Genomic DNA, 20991 nt, shown 5'->3' with positions numbered 1-20991 from the left:
TACTATGGCTCTGTAGTATAGTTTAAGGTTTGGTACCGTGATGCCTCCTGCTTCACTTTTCTTGCTAAGGACTGCCCATGTTTAAAATGAGTGATGGTGCTGAGGAGGACTATACAGAGATAGGGAAATGTGGACTTTTGAACACTGTTAAAATGAAAGGAAGCTTTTATAATATTTCTGTAAGGCAATTTGGTGTTATGTTAATGATAAATAGATATAATAGAGATAATAAAAACTGAAATTGCAAAAAAAAAAATTACCAAGTCATAATAAGAAAATAAACCAGTTAAGCACAAGGGCACAGGCCTGCAATCTCCCAAGTTCAAGGCCAGCCTTGGTAACTTAGCAAGCCCTGTCTCAAAAAATAAAAAGAACTGGGGATGTGGCTTACTAGTAGAGTGCATGCTTAGCATGTTTAGGGCCCTGGGTTCAATCCCAAGCACATGCATGTGTGTGCATGTGCACGCACGCGCACACACACACCCAGACGAGAAAGAAATAGAAGAACACAATCATAGTGAATAATGGTAGAAGATGTGAATAGACACATTGCCAAAGAAGATACATGAAAGTACACAAGCACATATAAAGATCTAATTGGAAAAATTAATAAAATGAGATAACACTACATGCCATTATAATGACTAAAATACTCTTTTGATTGACAGTATTAAGCAAGGCAACTGAAATTCTTATGTGTTCCTGGTAATAATTCAAAATGGTACAGCCCTTTGCCAAACAATTTGCCGATGCTTAGGTGGCTCAGCCTTTTCATTAGGAGATGGAAGCCTGCATGCAGATGTTTATGGCTTTGTTCTCAATCGCCCTGAACTGTAAACAGCTCATGTGTCCATCAACTGGAGATGAGTGGACAAACCAACACATTGTCGCACTGAAATAATATTTGGCAATGAAGGAAAAAAACAGCAGTGCCAGCATTATCAGGAGTCTCAAACACCCTGCAGAGTGAGATGTGCGATGCTCACCTGATGTTCTGAAGGATGTAGAACTGCGAGACACAAACACATCAGCAACCACAGGGCTGGTAGCAGGGCTGAGGACTGACTGGCCAGGGGCTCAGAGGGCTGGGGGCATGTGGCTGTTATGCATCTTGATTAGGGTGGTGGGTGCGTTCATCAAGATATAGAATGGCAGAACTACAAAGGATGAATTGTAGTGATGTGAATTAGGCCTTAATAAAACTGGTGTTAAAGAAAACAAAACCAGGTTATTTATCTTGCTGGCTTCCCATCTGCTCCCTCCTCTGCCCCACCATACTCCCTTTCTGGCACAAAGGCCTTGGTACTTGTGGTCCTTTTCTGCCTGCAGGGTCTCACATGTATGACGCCTTCCTCCTGGGAACTTCTTGACCATCCTGTCCAAAATTTAGCCCTCTGCGGACTTCTTTCCTCTCCCCACTTTGCTCTTCCTGTCCGTGGCACTTCTCACTGTTCAATGTACTGGATTTCTTTACTTTCTGCTACTCTGCAGAACAGAGTACAAACTCATAAAGGAAGTTTTTAAAAAAAATTTTTTTTTATTTTCTGATTTTCTGTCCTGACACCTAAAACAGTACCTGACATCTAATGGGTGCTTAGTATTGTTGAATGAGTGGATGAGTGATTGAACTGCTATGTGTCACTTCTAAATTCCCATTGCTACCCCCCCAAACACACACACAGGCAGCACACATGCACACACAAGCAGCACACACAGGCAGCACACATGCACACAGGCAGCACACGGCTCACACAGGCAGCACACTGCTCACTGGCAGCACACTGCACACAGGCAGCATACTGCTCACTGGCAGCACACTACACAGACAGGCAGCACACTACACAGACAGGCAGCACACTGCTCACACTGGCAGCACACTGCACACACAGGCAGCACACTGCACACAGGCAGCACACTGCTCACAGGCAGCACACATGCACACACAGGCAGGCAGCACACTGCACACACAGGCAGCACACTGCTCACAGGCAACACACTACACACAGGCAGCACACATGCACACACAGGCAGCACACTGCACAGACAGGCAGTACACTGCACACAGGCAGCACACTACACAGACAGGCAGCACACTGCACACACAGGCAGCACACTGCATACAGGCAGCACACTACACAGACAGCACACTACACAGAGAGGCAGCACACTACACAGACAGGCAGCACATTGCACAAATGTGCCCACATATTCCTGCTGGCTGGGTGCTTTTCAGATAGCTCTGGCCAGCCTCCACACTGGTGCTTCTTCCTACCGTGCCTTTTTTCTTCTAGCACCTTCTGCATCCCATCTTCCCCCCAAATCTTTCCTCCCCTCTGCCTGCCCTAGTTCTGCCTGAGTGGGGGGGGCTTCAGGATTGCTTCTAACATTTGTCTTCCCTCCCCAATCGCCCTTGCCCAGCTGGGGCAAAGCAGCACCAGTGTGATGCAGAGCTGAGGAAGGAGATCTCCTCTGTTTGGGCCAATCTGCCCCAGAAGACCTTGGACTTGCTGGTGCCACCCCACAAGCGTGAGTGGGAGGGCAAGAAATGCCCTCTACCCCCATCTGCCCCATCCCTGTGAGGCAGGGAGGGAGAGGCAAGGGTATCTTGTCTTGCAGAGGTGGTCTTCTCCCCTGGTCCCCCTGGCAGGGACATTGGATGGCTCAGGGACTGTGGGAGGTAGTCTGGAGTCCTCCTAGTGTGAGAATGGATTGTAAGACATCCAGGGAAAGGCAGAATGGATCCTAATTAATTTATCTTGGAGGGCCCTTGTGTGGCCAAGATGGGGGCACATCAGCCCCACACCAGGTGGGACAACTGCAGCATCTGGAGGGTTCAAGAAGCTGAGCAGCTATGGCCTGAGAGTCCCTCAACCTGAGGGCATGTCCCAAAGTCCCCATAGGGGTGGGAGGTGAAGGAGAGGGCCTGCCTCACTACCTCACTCTGCCCATGTTTTCTGTGCTCTTTTTCCTGCAAACCTCCACCTCTGAGTCCTCCCTTGCCTGCTCTTCTCTCTAGCTGATGAGATGACGGTGGGGAAAGTCTATGCAGCGCTGATGATATTCGACTTCTACAAACAGAACAAAACCACAAGAGATCAGATTCACCAAGCTCCAGGAGGCCTATCCCAGGTACCTGGCTTCAGGATTCCAAGAAGCAGCACTCATGCCTACAAGCCCTGGCCTCTTGGGAACTGGGCAGTGGGGAGATTTGCACCCTGCTTAGAGAAAGTGCAGCAGTGGGAGGAGGCTCTACCCCAGTTTCCTGCTCTCCATGGACTGTTGCCTGGTGGTATCATGGAGCTCCTGAGCTGCAGAGCTGCTCTTAAGGGGCAGAAGAAAGAGGGCTGAGGATAGAGGCTCTGGGTGACATCCCTCTTCTGTGATAGGCAATGGAAGAAAGATGCCAAGTGTCTGAGGAGGGTTTTTTTTAGCAGGTGGGTGGGAGGAGAACCTGTTGTTCTTGCATGTAGGCAGGGCCACTGCTGCATGTAGGCAGGGCCACTGCTGGTGCTGCACATGGCTCTGACCAGGAAGGTTTTGGGTCCATCTTTCTGGTGCTGTCACAGCTGTGTCTTTAGTGGGCACATGAGGCTCTGTCTGGAAAGTTCTGTAGTTGCACAGCTTCCTAGGGTACTCACCAGACCGTGGATGGGACACCTGGTGCTCACACTGCACCCCTTCCTGGGCATGGCATGCACACACGGTCCAGAGCTCCAGGCAGCAGTCCTGCAGTTGAGGGGACATGAAGCTGCTCTACTGTCTGTAGCCGTCTGGACCCTGACTTGTAGGAGGGACCCTGACTCTCAGAAGTGGTGAGCTCTGCCAAAGCCACTCACGGGGCAGACCTGTAGGAGGTGTGAGGGTTCCCCACCCACTGCTCTGATCACACGTTCTTTTTCTGAGGTGGAACAGGGAAAGCAAGGGGCCCCTCACTGTAGGACAGGGAGCTCTGAGCTGGGCTTGGGTGGGAACTGGCTCCATCACATGCCACGTGCAACCTCCATGCTGAGGGCATGTCAAGGTCCACCAGGCTGGCCCCTAGAGCAGTCCCTCTTCCTGTGCCCTTCACAGATGGGCCCCGTGTCCCTGTTCCACCCTCTGAAGGCCACCCTGGAGCAGACGCAGCCAGCCGTACTCCGAGGAGCTCGGGTTTTCCTTCGGCAGAAGAGCTCTACGTCCCTCAGCAATGGTGGGGCCATGTGAGTGCCATGTGCAGGCGGGGTGGGCTGCAGGGGGCCCAGAGCCAGTGGGAGAGGAAGCAAAATTCCATTTTTTCACCCTGCCTGGCTCTCACTTCCTGCTGGCCTCAGGTTTGCTCCCTGAGGGGCTCATTGGGAACCTTGATGGCTCCCAAGGATGGGAGCTCCTGGATCCCATCCTGGCTTCAGGGACTGGCCCTGGACACCTGCCCACTCTACTGTGGGTGCAGCCAGATCAGATGCCCTCTGGTGTGCTGCAGGGAAGCCTGGGATAATCGTCACCATGAGTGGTTCTCCACTCGCCAAGTTTGAGGCTGGACTTGCAGGTGACTCCTGCGATTTCAGGTAGCAGCATAGAGCTGCCAGCTAGGACAGCTTGGCGACAGGTGCTCCTCTCTCTCCTCCAGCTTCTGCTCTGGTGCCTGCAGACCATCAGAAGCTGTTGCCCCACCTCAAGCCCACCCTTCCTGTCTGCCTGTCAGTGTTCTCTCCTCCTGGCTCCTCCACATGTTGTCCTAGATCCCCATTTTGGAATTGATTTCTGAGGCTATTGTATTTCATACACAGATGGGTCATGTCTTTTCTATCACTTAACTTTTGCCATATCACTTAGTGCCAAACCACCCAAGCCCATGTGCCATCAGCTCTCCCTGAGGGGTGAGGCAGTCTCCACGGGGCAGGGCTCTTGCAGGCTTCCTGGACAGCAGGCTTTGGTTTGTGAGGTGTGTGTGGTCTGTCACCTGTCATCACCAGTGGGCCCAGCTGCCTTGCACTGGCCCAGTGAGTGGCAGGCACCCAGGATGCAGACCCTGCTAGAACCTGTGCTCCTGCCCAGTGGAATGCAACCTAGTCACCCAAGCACTGTACAGCAGGCCTGTGTCCAGTTGTGGGCAGTGCAGAGGAGGATGCAGAGTTCAGGTGCTATGAGGAAGAGCCGTCCTGGCCTGGCCCAGCCCTACAGCACCCATTCTATGCTCTCCTTGCTGCAAGTGGGTTGGGGGCTCCAGGTTTGCATTTAGAATTAAACAGATGATTCTTTGTATATTTGTGTGTAAGAGTATGTGTTACAGATGTATGAGTGTGTAAGAGTGAATGAACTCGAGTGTGTGAGAACGTATGTGACAGTGTGTACATGTGCCAAGGGTATGCATGTGCGTGCATGTGTGTCTATGGAGAGTGTGTGTACAGATGTGTGCATGTGTGTACATGAGTATGTGTTAGCATGTGTGCCTGGTAGTGTGTGTTAGAGGGTGTGTGTGTCTGGGTGTATGGAGGGGAGGGTGTGTATAAGATCAAAAGGAGACAGAATCCAGGTGCAGAGACAAAGTGGCAGGATGGCAGAAAGGCAGCAAGCTCCTTGTCCAAGTTGCCAGCCTTATTTTTATTAGCAGGTCACATTAGGTCACTGGCATCAGTAGTGCATTAGTGTTCATTGTGTCATTAGGCAGGTTACAGAGTCAGCAACAATATGCACCTTATTCCTCAGTTACATACTAGAGTTGAAATGTGCAATGTGAGGAGCTTTGTGTAGCTCTCAGGAAAATCCATTGTTTAAAGTCACTGTTTCGTGGACAGGTTCAGGCTGAGCATAGCTTGATGAAACATTGTGGTTGTCTAATGGGAGAGTTCCCTTATTCCCAGGAGGTGAGTGCCTGAGACAAGATGGAGACTGATAAGACTCTAGCACAGAGCCTCCTCATGCAGGGCACTGCCACGGCAGCTAGGCACTGCACATGTATCATTCATCTTACTAGTTCCTGGGGAAACTGCAGAATGTTCCAAGTGTGGAAAAAGGGTGCCGGTCACCTTCCTGGAGTTTGCTCACTAGAGGAATGTTGTCCTGTACATTTCCACAGCAAGATCCTGCCAGGTGTGTGCCAGGTGTGTGTTGGAGAGTGTGTGTGCCTGGACATGTGGGGTGGGGGGCATGTGTGCCTGGGTGTGTGGGGGCAGGGAGGGTATGTGCCTGGGTGTGTGTGTGTGGGGGCATGTGTGCCTGGGCATGTGGGGGGTGAGGGTTTGTGCCTGGGTGAGTGTGTGTGTGTGTGGTTGTCTGGTGAGTTTTGGGGAGCCTGTGCCTGGGTGTGTGTGGGGGGGTATGTGTAGGTGGGTGGCGGGGGGTAGCTGCTGAGTGTTGGGAAGCCTGTGCCTGGGCGTGTGTGTGGCGGGGGTGTGCTTGCTGAGTGTTGGGGAGCCTGTGCCTGGGCATGCGTAGGTGTGTGCCTGGTGAGTGTTGGGGAGCCCGTGCCTGGGCGTTGTGTGTGTGGGGTGTGCCTGGTGAGTGTTGGGGAGCCTGTGCCTGGACGAGTGTAGGTATGTGCCTGGGTGTGTGGGGGTGTGAGGTGTCTCTTGGGTTACTCTGGGCCAGGTGTTCAGAATCAGGTACCCTGCAGGTGGCAGATGTGGCTCTTAGAGGGTAAAAAAAGCACCTGAGCTCACTAGGTTTGTCAGATCCAGGTCCAGCCCTGCTGTCCTCCCAGTGCCAGTCTTCAGGGGCTGCCTACACACCCAGTGTGGAGGGTGCCTGCAACACCCTTGGAAGATGGAGGCCATTCCTCCCAGAAACCCTGCAGGGGCAGGTCTGGCCTGCTGCCAGTACTGCCACTGTGGTCAGCAAGGCTGGCGCTCTACATTGAGCTCAGTGTGGGCCGTGCTGCAGTCTGTGACAGGATCACAGTGCAAGGGAGCTCTCCCAGCAGACCCAGTGCATAGTGAGGGTAGGTCGGGAGCAAGCAGGCCTATGTGGGTAGATGCCTGAGCAGACAGCAGAAAGCTGGGAAGGCCCTCAGGCTGGGGTTCAGGGAGTCAGGAGCTGCCAGCAGGGGACCCCTGAGAAAGGAAGCCCAGGACTAGCACTGGGGCCAGCATCTGCCGTTTGTCAGGAGGGACAAGCCCTGCACCCATTTCACAGATGAGCCCTTGTGGGGTTGAGGAACTTGCTGATTGTCCCTGGATCAGGAGGTGACAGGTACAGGTTTCCCTCAGAATGAGCACTCTGAGGCTTCTCTGCCCTTGGAGTCCCCCACCCCCCCAGCTCTGACTCTCATGGGCCTGAGCTCTGCGAGGGGCCTGCACTTGGTTCCAGCCTGCACAGCCATGCTGGGACTCCTATGACGGGGAGGGCTCATTTCAACCATGGAGAGGTGCCGAACCCCTGGCCTTGCTGAGGATAGCCAGTGAGGATTCCTCAGTAGGCATTTTGCAGCCTGTGTTCTAACCCTGCAGAGCATCCCTCTTCTCTTCTGCAGACAAACTCAAGAGAGTGGCATCAAGGAGTCCGTGTCCTGGGGCACTCAGAGGACCCAGGATGCACTTTATGAGGCTAGGGCACCCCTGGAACGTGGCCACTCAGCAGAGCTCCCTGTGGGGCAGCCAGGAACACTGGTGAGCCCTCCCTGGAGGGGGTTACATGAGATGGGGTGGGGGTGGGTAGACCGTGCCTTGTGGGGTGTGACTAGGAGGCTGCTGTCCCCGCAGGCTGCGGATGTACAGATGCAGAACATGGCACTGAGGGGTCCTGATGGGGAGCCCCAACCTGGGCTGGAGAGCCAGGGCCGGGCTGCCTCCATGCCCCGCCTGGCAGCAGAAACACAGGTGAGTAGTCTGGAGGGGTCTGTCCAGGGTGAGGGTGAGTGAGGGCCTTACCCCGTGAGACACAGAGGGGTCTGCTTGGAGGGACTGCAGGGGCCTGAGCCTCCACCCTGACATTCAGGGCTGCCTGGCTGCATGTCTGCTCCTTGCTGCCCACACCTCCTTCCTGTGCTCCTGGTTCTGGACATTGTCTCTTCTGCTCTTTGCATGTCCTTACTCATGGCCTAACCTAGCCGTAAGCGGTGCTCACCCTGACCCTCACTATCCTTTCTTTCTTCTTGCTGTTCTTGCCTCTTCTGGCCCTGAAGCCCCCATGGTGGCCAAGTGTAGAGCAGCTTCCTCATCCTTGATAGGGGTTGGCTGTGCCCCAGCCCCACAGGGAGAGCCGCTTTCCATAGTGCAGCCTTGGGGGCAGCTTCAGGGACCAGTCTCTCTGACAGACTGAGGAAAGTGATCCCTAGGCAGCTATGGGCTCCGCTTGGGATTCTCCACCTAGGCCAATGGCCCCACTCCTGGCTGCACACAGGGCCAGGCATCTGTGACTCCCAGCAGGTTCCTTCTGACTGGACCTGGGCTGCTCTTCTGCCCCCGAGCCGGCCTTACCTGCAGCCCTGTGCTTCCCCAGGCCCAGGCCATGCACCTCCTTGTCCTTTTTCCTTGCCCACAGCCGGCCCCTGATGCCAGCCCCATGAAGCGCTCCATCTCCACGTTGGCCCAGCGCCCACACGGGGGCCACCTCTGCAACACCACCCTGGACCGCCCTCCCCCCAGCCAGGCACCACATCACCACCACCATCGCTGCCACCGCCGTAGGGACAAAAAGCAGAGGTCCCTGGAGAAGGGGTCCAGCCAGCATGCCGACACAGATGGCGGTGCGTGTGGAGGGGCCTGGGGTGCCTGTTATGGGGCTGTGGCTTGATTTGGGGGATCCCAACAGCCCACGGGAATCCTCTTCCTTGGTGTTTCTCATGGCCCCAAAATGGGCTAGAGCAAAAGGAGTGAGTTCTAGGTCTGGGGACTAGTCGGGACCACATGCCACTGGCTTCCCTTCCCCAGCACCGCTGAGGTGTGTCCTGCTCCCTGTGAGGACTGGGTCTGGAAAGGTCTTCCTGCCTACGCTGGGCCCAACTGAGCTGACTTCTCCTCTTCCTGGCCAGCACCAAACAGCACGGCAGGGCCCAGCCTGCCCCCAGGAGAGGGGCCCACAGGCTGCCGGCGGGAACGGGAACGCAAGCAGGAGCGAGGCCGGTCCCAGGAGAGGAGGCAGCCCTCGTCCTCTTCCTCAGAGAAGCAGCGCTTCTACTCCTGTGACCGCTTTGGAGGCCGTGAGCACCCTCAGCCCAAGCCCTCCCTCAGCAGCCACCCCACGACCCCAACAGCAGGGGAGCCGGGACCCCCACCACAGGTGAGTGGCAGGGTGGTGTGGGCCCCTTCCAACTCCTTCCCCAGGCCACCCAGCCGCCCTGCTCTGCCTGCCGCCTGCTGCCTGCTGCACTCCAGCCGCTGTCCCTGCGTGGTTGTGCCAGGGGCTTGCTGCTCTCCCAACCACTTCTTTACCTCCCGCCTTGCTGTGCTGTGGGAAAGGGCCATCCCCCACTGCCCTCCCTCCTGCTTCCCCATGCCTCATGACCCCTGCTGCCTTGTGCTGCACACTGTGTCTGTTTGGTTTGGTTTTATTTTTTGTTTGCTGCTCTCTTTTTTTGTGTAGGGTAGTGGTTCAATTAACGGGAGCCCCTTGCTGTCAACATCTGGTGCTAGCACCCCAGGCCGAGGTGGGCGGAGGCAGCTCCCCCAGACACCCCTGACTCCCCGCCCCAGCATCACCTACAAGACGGCCAACTCCTCCCCTGTCCACTTTGCTGGGGCTCAGAGTGGCCTCCCGGCCTTCTCCCCTGGCCGGCTCAGCCGTGGGCTTTCTGAACACAATGCTTTGCTCCAGAGAGACCCCCTGAGCCAGCCCCTGGCTCCAGGCTCTCGCATCAGCTCTGACCCTTACCTGGGGCAGCGCATGGACAGCGAGGCCTCTGCCCACACCCTGCCTGAGGACACACTCACCTTTGAGGAGGCCGTGGCCACCAACTCAGGCCGCTCCTCCAGGACTTCCTATGTGTCTTCCCTGACCTCTCAGTCCCACCCTCTCCGCCGTGTGCCCAATGGCTACCACTGCACTCTGGGACTCGGCACTGGCAGCCGGGCGCGGCACAGCTACCACCACCCAGACCAAGACCACTGGTGCTAGCTGCACGGAGACCATGCTCCTCAATGCGGCAGGCACCTGCGGGTTCCCGTTGATGAGTTTTATCATCCATGCTGGGCTTCAGGGCCGCAGCCCTAGGAGGAGGGGCCGCCATGCACCTCCTTGGTGGAGGCTCCCGTTCGTTCCTCTCTCCTTCTTCCTCTTTTACACTGGATGGACTAATAAAGCCCTTCTTAGAGGGACATGGCTCTCTAACCCCTCGTGTTCTGCCTCCCTGGGTCTCATGCCACACGTCAGAGCCTAAGCAGGGCATGGCAGAGCTGAGACAGACCTGATGGGTCCAAATCCCAGGTCTTGGCCTCCAGCATCCAGAGCAGGTGCCCAGAACCTCGTTGAGGAGGCCTGAGTCTCGTGGGGAGCACTCACATCCCAATGTGTGCTGGCGGGCCGGGCACGCCTGAGAGCGTGGAAAGGAGCCCAGCTGTGGCCGGCAGCGGGCCTCCTGCTCACACACTGCTGTTGCTCTTGCCACTGAACCGCAGATGGCGTAGAGTCACACTCTATCTATCTGTCCCTGGACACTGCTGCCCCGCAGGGACTAAGTCTGGAGAAGGCACTTGCTGTCGGCGTCTGTTTGCAGCACCCTTCACTGTCATTTCTGTATACTTGATCTGGAACATAGAAAAGCAGGGGAGGAAATGTTGACTTTAAAAACCAACCTGTAGGAAGGTCTCCGCTGTTGTGTGCTCCTGTGTGGACTCCCCCAGCTCGGTCCTTCCCCGGCCGCCCTGGCTCTACCGCTCGACCAAGTGCCTGACCTCTGGCTCCTGGCATCACACGCTGGGCGAGTCCTCTGAACCATCGGGTGGATTGTGTGAAAACTGCTCATAGTGGCCAACAGGTAGAAAGCTGGTGGTCCTGGACGACAGCAGCACATCACAATTGGTGACAGGTGACTGCCCCATGAACCTCCCGCAGTGAGGAGGTTCTAGGAAGCCGCGGAGCTGCAGGGCATGTACTTGAGTGAGGCGCTTTCAGTCTGTTCTATGTCTGATTCTCAGGGACGGATGCCTGCGAAGGAGGGCGTGATCTCTGTGTGTGAAGTTTTCACCGAAGGCTGAGGAGACTGAAGGGCCAGTGGGGAGGGGGAGACTTGACTGAGGGCTGTGTGTTGGGCCATCAGGCAGGAGGGAGCAAGTTGCCGGAGGGGACTGGCAGGGGAGAAGTGACTCCTGGGCTGAGGCTGGGTGTGCAAGCCCAGCAGGGGTCCCAACCCAAACAAAACCTGACCTCATGGCCACTCTCCAAAGAGAAAGTGGCTCACCACTGGGCATGTGTGGGTGAGTCCGTGGCCGTGTCCTCCGTGTCTTGAAACTTCAGAGGATATCTCTGGGACTTTTGGATTCTACCCCATGAGTCTCCTCAAAGAAGCTTTGTGGGTGTGTGTGTGTGTGCTCACAGGTGACAGGCGTGTGCAGGTGTGTCACTGAGTGGTGTCGACAACCATAGGGCTATGCAACAAAAGACACATTCAATAGAAACAAACACACAGGCCCACTGCCTGGTCTAGGGTTTCAGCATGATTGTGACCAAACCTTTTTATAGAATTTCCTTATGTGAAGGCACAACACTCTGAAACTTAACAATTAGCAGAATATTTTATTCCAATAGGATAAAATTAAGCAGGAATCTTGGACTGTGCATGTGACTCTGCACTTGTGTGGCAAGTAGAGGGCTGCGCATTTTGATACTGGTGTTTGTCTCTGTTCCTGCCCTAGCCCGTGTTCTTGGGTGCCGAATGCACACATTCCATGTAGAACCACAGCTGTCTCTCTGGGCAGTCCTGGGTTAAGAGCCCTCTTTTCTAGACCCACACAACCTAGCTGGCTGGCCTGGATCCTTCTAGGCATTGGCATTCATGGCAGTTGCAAGGTGGGGGAGGGAGACATCAGGGCTTGCCTTTTTGACTTCGGGTTTGTTTCTGTACTGTCTCTTTTCAAGCTATCGTCTGTTTCCCTTGAAGTCTTACAGTGAGTTGCCAAATTTGAAATGCATCAGCCAGCTGTCTGCATCTGGAACCTGTCAAGCAGCAGCTGACCTTGAACAAGTCACGTGTGCATGTAGAATATACACATATATACGTTATTCCAGTATGTGCATGAAGTGTATATCTTCCTACTTTTTGATACAATGTACTCATTTGTTAATTTTTAATTATATTTGATATAAATTGAAGGTTTGTTGCAAAACTTTATATTTAACAGCAGTGTTAGAGAGTGTGAGAGAGAGAGAGAGAGAGAGAGAGAGAGAGAGAGACCCAACCATGGAACATAACTGGTATCTACTTAAAAAAAAAAAAAAGAATCCTGTGATTGACTTGTTTGCTGCCTGAGTAATATTTACAAGCCAAACTTTGGATTCTGATATTGTTTCTACAATGATATTTTGTATGAAGCAAAGTCCTTGGATTAAAATAAAAACTTAGCAAAAAAAAAAAAATAAAAAACAAAACCCCTGCCATGCTGCCTGTGGTACATGGGCACGTGTCTTGATGCACCTAATGGGCGGGGCACCCTGCCAGGAAGGCGCAGGAGAAAGTGCGACTTCTGGACCTGCCTATGTAAGTGTGGCTGGGTTAGGGTGGGCGGAGGTCCTGGCCTCCACAGTGTGTGGACTGCCTTTCCCAGGGGCCTCCAGGCCCCCTTCGGATCTCCACATATGGGTGAGTGGACACCTATTGTCCCGGGCACAGGTGGAGAGCATCCTGCAACTCCCAGAGACCCTGGGGGCTTTGCTCCCGAGCTGCAGTTTCTCCTCATAGTGGTCTCTGGTTCTTACATCCAATTTCTTAAACCCAGGCTCCTGAAACAGGTGGTTTTCTTACTGCTTTTTCTTCTCTCTTTTCCCACTTCTGGTGATAGCAGAGATAAATATAGGCATTTGTCAGTTCAAGGGCTGGGAACAGATTTCATCCAGTAACTACTGAGGTAGTGGAAGGAGCTAAGCTCCATTCTCATTTGTGTAGAGGTGGTTTGACATTTTGAAGGGGAAAGTAGGGAGGAGAAGTGTTTGAGTTCAAGAGAGTCAACAAGGTAGAGAGGCAGAGGGTCAGTGTGTCACCAAAGGGATCGAGGAGGCACTCCTGTGAGGACAGGTGAGACACAGCAAAGGTCTTAAGGGCAGCAAAGGTGTACGTACCCCACGGCAGAGTGTATTGCCCGCCCCTCAGGGAGGAGACTGAGGCACGCCAAAGGTGAGCTCCCTGTGTGTGTGACTTTCCAGGGGAGAAAAGTGCAGGTCCTTAGGCTTCTTCAGGATTCAGTCTCTCAACAGTCATCCTGCATTGAGTTCAGGATGTTCCTCCTCTGTCGAAACAGTCCAGCCGTAAGTCATCTGGGGGCATGTTGTGCAATTCTTTGAACCTGGAGACTTGTACATTAATATGTTCGTGTTCTCATCAATTTGTTGCAAGCATGCACTGAAAGTTTTGTTCATCTTACCAAAGGTCTCCATCTACTAGAGCCTCTCCTTCTCCCTCAGAGCCCACCTATCTCAGTGCATATGCAGTTAGGCCAGCTGTTGCTGACAGTTGTCTGAGTAAGGATTCTAGCTTCTACAAGCATGAGGAGATACCCCATCCCCTTCTCAATCACACTCCAAAGGAATTGTTCTCAGAGGCCCTTCTGAGTTGCAAGAGAAACATATTTTCAGTTGCAAGCCCTTTTTAGTAAATACTTCAAGAAGGGGAGGTCAGGGCCTGTCATCTGGTGTGGGTTAGAACATGGTAGGTTTTCCTGGCAGTGTTGAGCTTTCCTGAGGCAAATGTTTTAATGGAGGTGGTGGAGGTGGAAGTGTTGCTGGGGTCACCCTAAGCTACTTGAGCCTGGTAGGTTCACTTGGTGAAAACTCTTAGTGCCAGGGTTTGGGCCCAGTTGTCATGTGCTCAGAGTTCTGCACTTCTCATTGGGCCCCTGTGCCTTTAAGTGATCTCTAGTGGTTGTTTACAAAGAAGGAATGCAGTTCCAGGTGGTTTCACACATTTTCTCTTCAGCAATTTTTCTCCATAGCATCATGCATTCTGGGATGTTCCAGTCTCACCCATCCAATCCAGCCAATTCCCTTTATTCTCATAGGAAAAATTAGTAAAGACATTTCCATACTTATTCAGCTTGTTCTGTTAAGTAGAAGAGTTAAATGTGGCCACGGCTTAGAAGAGTCTGACAGTGAAGCTCCGCGTGGAGGTAGTGTTGCACAGAAATGACACTGCCCTCCCCACAGGCTCCTGCTCTGGCCGACATGCGGAGCAGAGCTTTGCGCCCGTTCTAGATCATAGAAGACACCTGCTGCTGTGGGGTCCCTCAGATGGTGAGCCAAGACACTCAGAGCCATGGCCAATGACATTCCAGCTGCCACCCAGGGCGTTTGCTGGGCTGCTACTGCCGACTTCGAGCCCAGCAGGAAGGAGATGCAGCTGGCTGCCCTCGGGACTTGACACTGGCCTGCCGCCACAGTAATGGTCTGCTTTTCTTTATTTTTGTAGAAATTTCTCCTCATTAAATGGTGACTGCCAGCACCACCTAACAAATACCCTCTGTGACCAAGTCCCGACACAGTTCAGTTTATCCCTAATAAATAGAAAATAACCAATTGAGAAAATGGACTTAACATTTTCAAAGAAAAGAATATCTTCTCTTGAACAAGACAGGAAACGGACAGAGATTCTCTGCCTGTCAAACTTCTATCAGGTTCCAAACACTCTCCTGGGCCCATCCGTGCGCGTCCGCCCTTCCTTGTACAATCCAGTGCTCCAGAGCACAGCACAAGCTCCTCCTCAGTACCTTGTCTTCCTCCCTTTCTGGTTGGGTCTCTTGTCTTGACTGTCCCTGGTGATGGCTGCTCACCCTCATTCCAACAAGAATACTATGGGGTCAGTTTGGTCAGAGGCTCTCTCACGTTTCTGATTGGTCATTTCCACAGGCCCCATTGCAAAGGTCTCTATATCTATGTGAGAATCCTGAAAACAGCTGCTCCCCTGCTTTAAAAAACATCGCTGGGTACTTTTTCTAACACTGCGAGACAAGGGGTAGCACAGGTTGCCAGCAAACACCAGAAGCTGGAAGAGGAAGGAGGGACCCTTCCCGCAGTTTTCAGAGGGAGATCAACCCTGCCAACACCTTGATTTTAGAATTCTGGCCTCCGAGTTGTGAGACAGTGTGCGTCTGTTTGAAGTGACACATATTTCAGGGCTTTGTGGCTGCCCTGGGAAACAAACACGCTGGCTGTCCCTGCACTCAGATGTGGTCCTCCTCCCAGTCTACCTCGTTAGTCATTCCAACACTGAGTGAGAGGAATGGTGGGAAGACACTGACCCTGAGGACAGGGAGGTGCCAAGGGGAGTGGGCTTGGCACTGGAGGGCAGAGCTGGAAGACCCAGGGCAGCTGGGCTCAGGCAAGGTCAGGGTGGTGGGAAGAGCAGAGTCAGGTCCATGGAACCAACTTGATTTTAAGCACCCCAGCTCCCTTCTGAGTCTTGGCCCTTCCGTGCTGTGCCCTGGGACATTTCAGTCTGAGCGCCTTGCTGTCACCTCAGGGATGAGCATCAGGTCCGAGACGGGAAGCTGAGCTCTTTCTTCCTCCATGGGCAGCAAAGTCCTGAGTGCCAAACATCACCTCCTTCTCCACACCCTCCGCTGCTCAACTTGTCTTCTGAGGAAAACTTCAGCACATTTCAGTCCTGGCTCTGCTGGGGGGCGGGTTGGCGCTGATTCCAGCCCCCTCCGGCAGCACAGGAAGGGCTGCAACGGGAGGAAGGAAGGCCCCTGTCCAGGCTGCAGGGATGGCCCCGCTGTCCTCCCTGAGTTGGGCTGGATCTCAACTGTGTGTGTGTGCTTTAAGAAATACAGGATCGCTCCATTTCTTCTCATAATCTTTTTAAGAGAAGGTGTATTTTTTCTCTCTTTCTATAGAAGGAGTGTTAGAAGCTAGGATTCCCTGGGAGGAAGGGGTGCATTCCTTCCCTTACTGGCACCAGTTGTCATGTGGTGGGCTCTGATCCACACACGCACACATGAATGTGTGGACACGCATGTGCAAGCACACATGCATACACATACCCTCACAACTCCCCCCAACTGTTACACATGCCATGACATACCATGCACCTGTGTGTGCATCACACACACACACACACACACACACACACGCCTGTCTGGCTTGCACCTCTGAGGCTGCGGAGTGGAGGAAGCCAGGAGAGGAGCCAGGAGAAGCCAAGGGAGGAACCTGGAAGCAGACAGAGGGAGCATCACTTCGCAGGAGACCAGGGCGTCCCCCTCCTGATCCACATTTGTCTCAAACCCTAGACTTCTCTCCAGAGCCAGGAATGGATTTTCCAGGGGTTGATTCTTGTGGGGACCTGAGCTGAGAATGTGGGTTCTCTGGGCCCTCACTCTTCTGCCTTCAGAGACGGGGTAATGGGGTCCATGGCTGGGCTCTGGATTTGTTTGCAGACGAAACAGGAGGCCACCCAACAGACACACAAACAAGGGGGTCAGTGTGGAACAGCAGCACACGTGACACTCCCCTGAGCCCTTCAGGAGCTGTCCCCTTTCCCTACCTTGTCAGTGTGGTGACAGCAGATGTGGTTCAGCATCCTCCGAAGCTCCCCAGCTCCCTCCACCTGTGGGCAGGGACAACCCTTTGGCCTGTCTCCAACACGTCATGCAGAAGCCCTTCCCTCTTGAGAGGACACCCCATTTTCAAGACTCTTACAAAAGTATAATCTGTAGCTCAAAACTGGGCACTTGACTCCCGACGATGTCCCCCACTTTCCTGAGGCAGTGGACAGGAGTGTCATGAGCCTAGGCAGTTGAGGACAGAGGCTGAGAAGGCTGGGGCTGTGGTTGGCCCTGGGCTGTCATCTCTGTTGCAGGCACCAGTCCCTTCTCTGCAGGACCACGGTAGCTTCCAGCGGGCATTCTGGAGTCGGGGTCCTGCTCTCTAGGAGAACAGATGGAGGGTGTGGTGTGTGTGGTGCACTTGGCGGAAGCTCCTGGTCCCACTGAGGGAACAGATACCATTGGAGTTGAGGCTCTCTGGCTACACAGAGGCGTCTTGATCGTGTCTCGTGTCCTTTGGGTGTAAGTGGGGAGCAGTGGGGGGGTGTCTAGAATCTGAAGCTGCTAGAAGGCCCCGGGCAGCATGCTGTCAGGGGTTAGCTTTATCCTTGGCACCTGTGCCCTGGTTCAGACTGCCGTGAGCACAGGGCCTAGGGATGGGGGTGCGCTGAGAGGCCTGGGAGACTGGGTCCTGTGTGGATGCCAGGCTGGCACAGGGAGGGAAGATGGAGTGTTCTGGCACAGGTGCTGCTTGGCCTCTGTGTGGGAGGCAGGAGAGCTTCCTGGAGGAAGAGGAAGGTTGGCCTGCTGAGCATGAGGTTTCTGCCCCAGCACGGGTCCTGAACCTGCTGCTCAGCCCTTCCCTCCTCCCTGTGCTCAGTTCCAGACCTGGATAGCTGACCCAGGACCTGTCAATGGTACTACATCAGGGCTTTGTAAGGGCACAGTTCTCTCTGTAACACCAAACAAACAATTTAAGAAAATCCAGGCTCAGGCTGCAGTTGCTCCCTGTAGAAGGGGATGAAGTAAGCAGTTGAGTTGCGGAATGAGGATGCAGCATAAGGTCCTCCAGGCTAATTGGAGTGGATCGCAGCAGCTGCCTCCAGGTCCTCCCTGGCCGGCATGGCACGGGGGGGGGGGGGCTCCTGGAGTTGCCTCCAGGTCTGGCTGTCCTTCCCCAGGAGGCTCTCGTGAGCCAAGAGGCAGACTGGGGCCTTTGTACCTTTCAGAGTTTATCATCAAGAATAAGGCTAGGCTAGGTGGGCCTTGGGGAGCTCAGAGACCCCAGGGCCTCGGTGGGGTCTGACATCCATTCACTTGTTGAAGGACATCTTGATTCCTTGAGAACTTAGCCATTATGAACAGAACTTCTGTATGTAATTCCATGCTGTATTTCGACAGATATTTTCAAGACATATGTTTTCAAAGCAGTGTCTAAATTCTTAAGATCATAGTTCATATCTATCTTTGGAAAAACCTGTTAAACTTTAAAAAAGTGATAAACTATTATGCATTCCACCAGCAATGAATGAATTCTTGTTCCATATACCACAGCTGATACTGTGTTTAAAAGGCTTTAGCCACTTAATACGTGGGCAGTGCCATCAGAGCCGTGTGGTTTGTTTGACAGCTGATGCCGAGCAACTTTCTATACTTCTTTACCATTTGCATATCTTCTTTGATGAGTTATCTCTTCAGATATTTTACCTGTTTTTAATTATATTGTTATTATTGATTTTCTTAGTATAGTTAGGATTTTAGTCTACTTTAGATATGAATTTTCCAAACATTTTCCCATGTTATGGCTCATGTTTTTCTTCCTTAAATGTGATTTTTCACAGAGTAGAAATTTTCATATTTTTAAATATGTTGGTACTAGGCATTGAACTGAGGGGTGCTATACCACTGAGCTCCATCCCCAACCCCGTTTACATTTTTTTTTTTTAAATTTTGAAATAGGGCCCTACTAAGTTGCCCAGGCTGGCTTCAAACTTGCAATCCTCCTGCCTCAGACTTCTGAGTCTCTGGTGAGACAGACATGTGCCACTGTACCTGGTGATATTCAATTTTAATAAATTCCACATTAACAGTTTTTCTTTCATGGATTTTTTGAGCTGTATTTAAAAACTCATAACGAAATATGTGAATATGTGGTCATGCATATTTTCTTATATGATTTTTTACAGCTGCACAATTGACATGTAAGCCTGTGGACTATTCTGAGTGAGTTTTGTGTGAATTATGAAATTTGCTTCTGTCCATTTCTCCTGTATGGTTTCCAATTGCTCCATCACCATCTGTGCAGCAGACACTCTTTTCTTAATTGAAGGTCTTTGTCTCTTCAAAATATCAGCTGCTGGATGTGGTGGTTATGTTTGGGGCTCTCTCCTCACCTCCATTGATCTTCTGTCTATCTCTTCACAGCAGCATATTTTCTTCACTGCTTTAGCTTTCCAACAGGGGTTGGGATGCAGATGATTGAGTTCTTTGATGGTCCTTCTGCAGTCAGTCTCATCTGTTCTAGTTTCAGAGGTTCAGAAACACTGTGCCACAAATTTGTCTGTGATCACACCAAAACTGCAGATCAAGTTTGAGAGAATTTCATTTTAATTGTGGAAAACTGAAGAAGGAATGTTTCTGCATTTATTTATGCTTTATTTGATTTCTTTCCATTGTTTCAGGGTTTTCTGAAAATATAAGACATTTTTAAAATTTCCACTTTGGGTTTGTTATTGTAAATGGTATTATTTAAATTTTTCTTACTCTAGTTCTCAAATTCACATTTCCCCCATACGTTGCTGATACATAGGACATCAGTGGACTTCTGTTTATCAGCCATGCTCGTTGCTTCTTTCTCTCGCTATCCATTCTGATCAAGGCATTGGATATTGGGTTCCACTGCCATTTGATTTCTAAAATCATGGCCTGGACTAATTAGAATCATTAATTTCAGAGCTTCACTGAGACTGCCAGGAGAGGTTGTGGGGTCACTGCTGAACAGTGAGTGCTGAGGGTCCTGTGCTGCCCACAGTGGCTGGTAGGGGGCGTGCAGAGCTACCTTTTCTGACCCCACGTGTGTGAGCAAAACACTGGACTACATTACCCACAATCTTTAGGGGCAGAAGCTTGCAGGAGACCCCGCAGTACTACCTCCTACACACACACACACACACACACACACACACACACACACGCACACAGAACCCTCCACCCAGCAGTCAAATCTGGGCTAAATTTCCCACAATCCCAATGAGGTGGAAGCTCCCAGGATCCCCCATGGAGAGCCAGCAAAATATGGAAGTACACCACACAAAACCCTCAGGATTAATTATAGTTGGGGCCAGGGGTATGGTAACAGTTAGAGGTAGGGTTTTGCGATGGTGGGGAATTCAGAGAGCTTCCTACCCCTAAAGATTGTGAGTTATGTCCTGCAATTTGCCCATTCAACAAAGGGTATCTTGGGAGTATATGGCCTGAAACTTCTAGTGGTCTTCATGGTGAGTGTTGGGCTACAGAATGCTGGACTACACTACCCAGAATTCTTCAGGGCCTGCAGTTCCCAGGAGCCTCTGGGGTGAGGGCTGCCAGGGCAGAAGACCTACCTGACTTTAGTGCTCAAAATCCCTGGGGATGCCTGTACCCTGTAACCCTGTAACTCTCAGAGGTTTCTGTAGTGAGAGCTGCATTGGCAGAGCACACTACCTAAAAAAATTCAGGTTACCAGGGAAAACATGGGGTCTACAGCTCCAGGGGTTCCTCCCAACAGGGCTGCACAGGGAAACTGCTAGAATACAGTATCCAGAATCCTCAGGGGCTGCAGCTCCCAGGGTCCTTGGTGGTAATTGATCAAAAATAGTGCATATTACCCACAAATCCTCAGTGTCTATAGCTCCTAGAACTCTCTGTAGTGAGTGGGCAAAACCTGGGCTACATAACCCACAGCACTCAGGGACCTGTGGCTCCAAGTCTCCTCAGTGGTGAGGGCTGCACTGTAGAGAACTGAACTACACTATCCAGAATCCTTGGGGAGGATTGCCTAAATGTGTGAGCAGACTGCAACTCCCAGAGGCCCCCACAGTGGGGACCACATTTGTAGGAAACTGGATTACAATATTAGAATTCTTAGGGCACCAAGGCAAGCATGTGGCCTGTAGTTCTCATGGACCTCCCAGTGGGGGCATGTGGGCAAAACACTGGACTACATTACCCAGAATCCCTAGGAAACTGCAGCTCTCCGGATCCTCAAAGGTAAGAGTACAGGGTATAAAACTGAACTATACTACCCAGAATTCTTGGAGTCAGCCAGGTGTCTGTGTCGCCTGCGATCCCAGAGGACTCCACAGTGAGGGCAGTGCAGGCAGAAGGCCAGACTACACTCCCCAGAATGCCT

The 20991-nt window shown here is 52.4% G+C and overlaps 1 protein-coding gene across 2 annotated transcripts in view; it reads left to right on the top strand.

Annotated features, from left to right (window-relative positions):
* Cacna1b (calcium voltage-gated channel subunit alpha1 B) overlaps nt 1-17133 on the top strand; it is a 185102-nt gene extending 167969 nt beyond the window's left edge. Inside the window, exons 39-46 of one of the 2 annotated variants that reach the window (XM_058585864.1) lie at nt 2419-2526; nt 3017-3129; nt 4072-4199; nt 7448-7583; nt 7677-7793; nt 8458-8662; nt 8948-9195; nt 9499-17133. In XM_058585864.1, the coding sequence (XP_058441847.1) occupies nt 2419-2526; nt 3017-3129; nt 4072-4199; nt 7448-7583; nt 7677-7793; nt 8458-8662; nt 8948-9195; nt 9499-10029 (1586 nt within the window). In that variant the 3' untranslated portion in view covers nt 10030-17133. The remainder of the gene's footprint in view (nt 1-2418; nt 2527-3016; nt 3130-4071; nt 4200-7447; nt 7584-7676; nt 7794-8457; nt 8663-8947; nt 9196-9498) is intronic. The other variant, XM_058585863.1, reaches the window with a different exon arrangement.
* Nucleotides 17134-20991: the final 3858 nt, after the last annotated feature.

Source organism: Marmota monax, unplaced genomic scaffold (genome assembly GCF_021218885.2).
Source record: "Marmota monax isolate L192 unplaced genomic scaffold, Marmota_monax_Labrador192_F-V1.1 WCK01_AAM20220418_F8-fsc00167, whole genome shotgun sequence".
Lineage (NCBI taxonomy): Eukaryota > Metazoa > Chordata > Mammalia > Rodentia > Sciuridae > Marmota > Marmota monax.
This window is presented reverse-complemented; position numbering and strand designations above follow the sequence as displayed.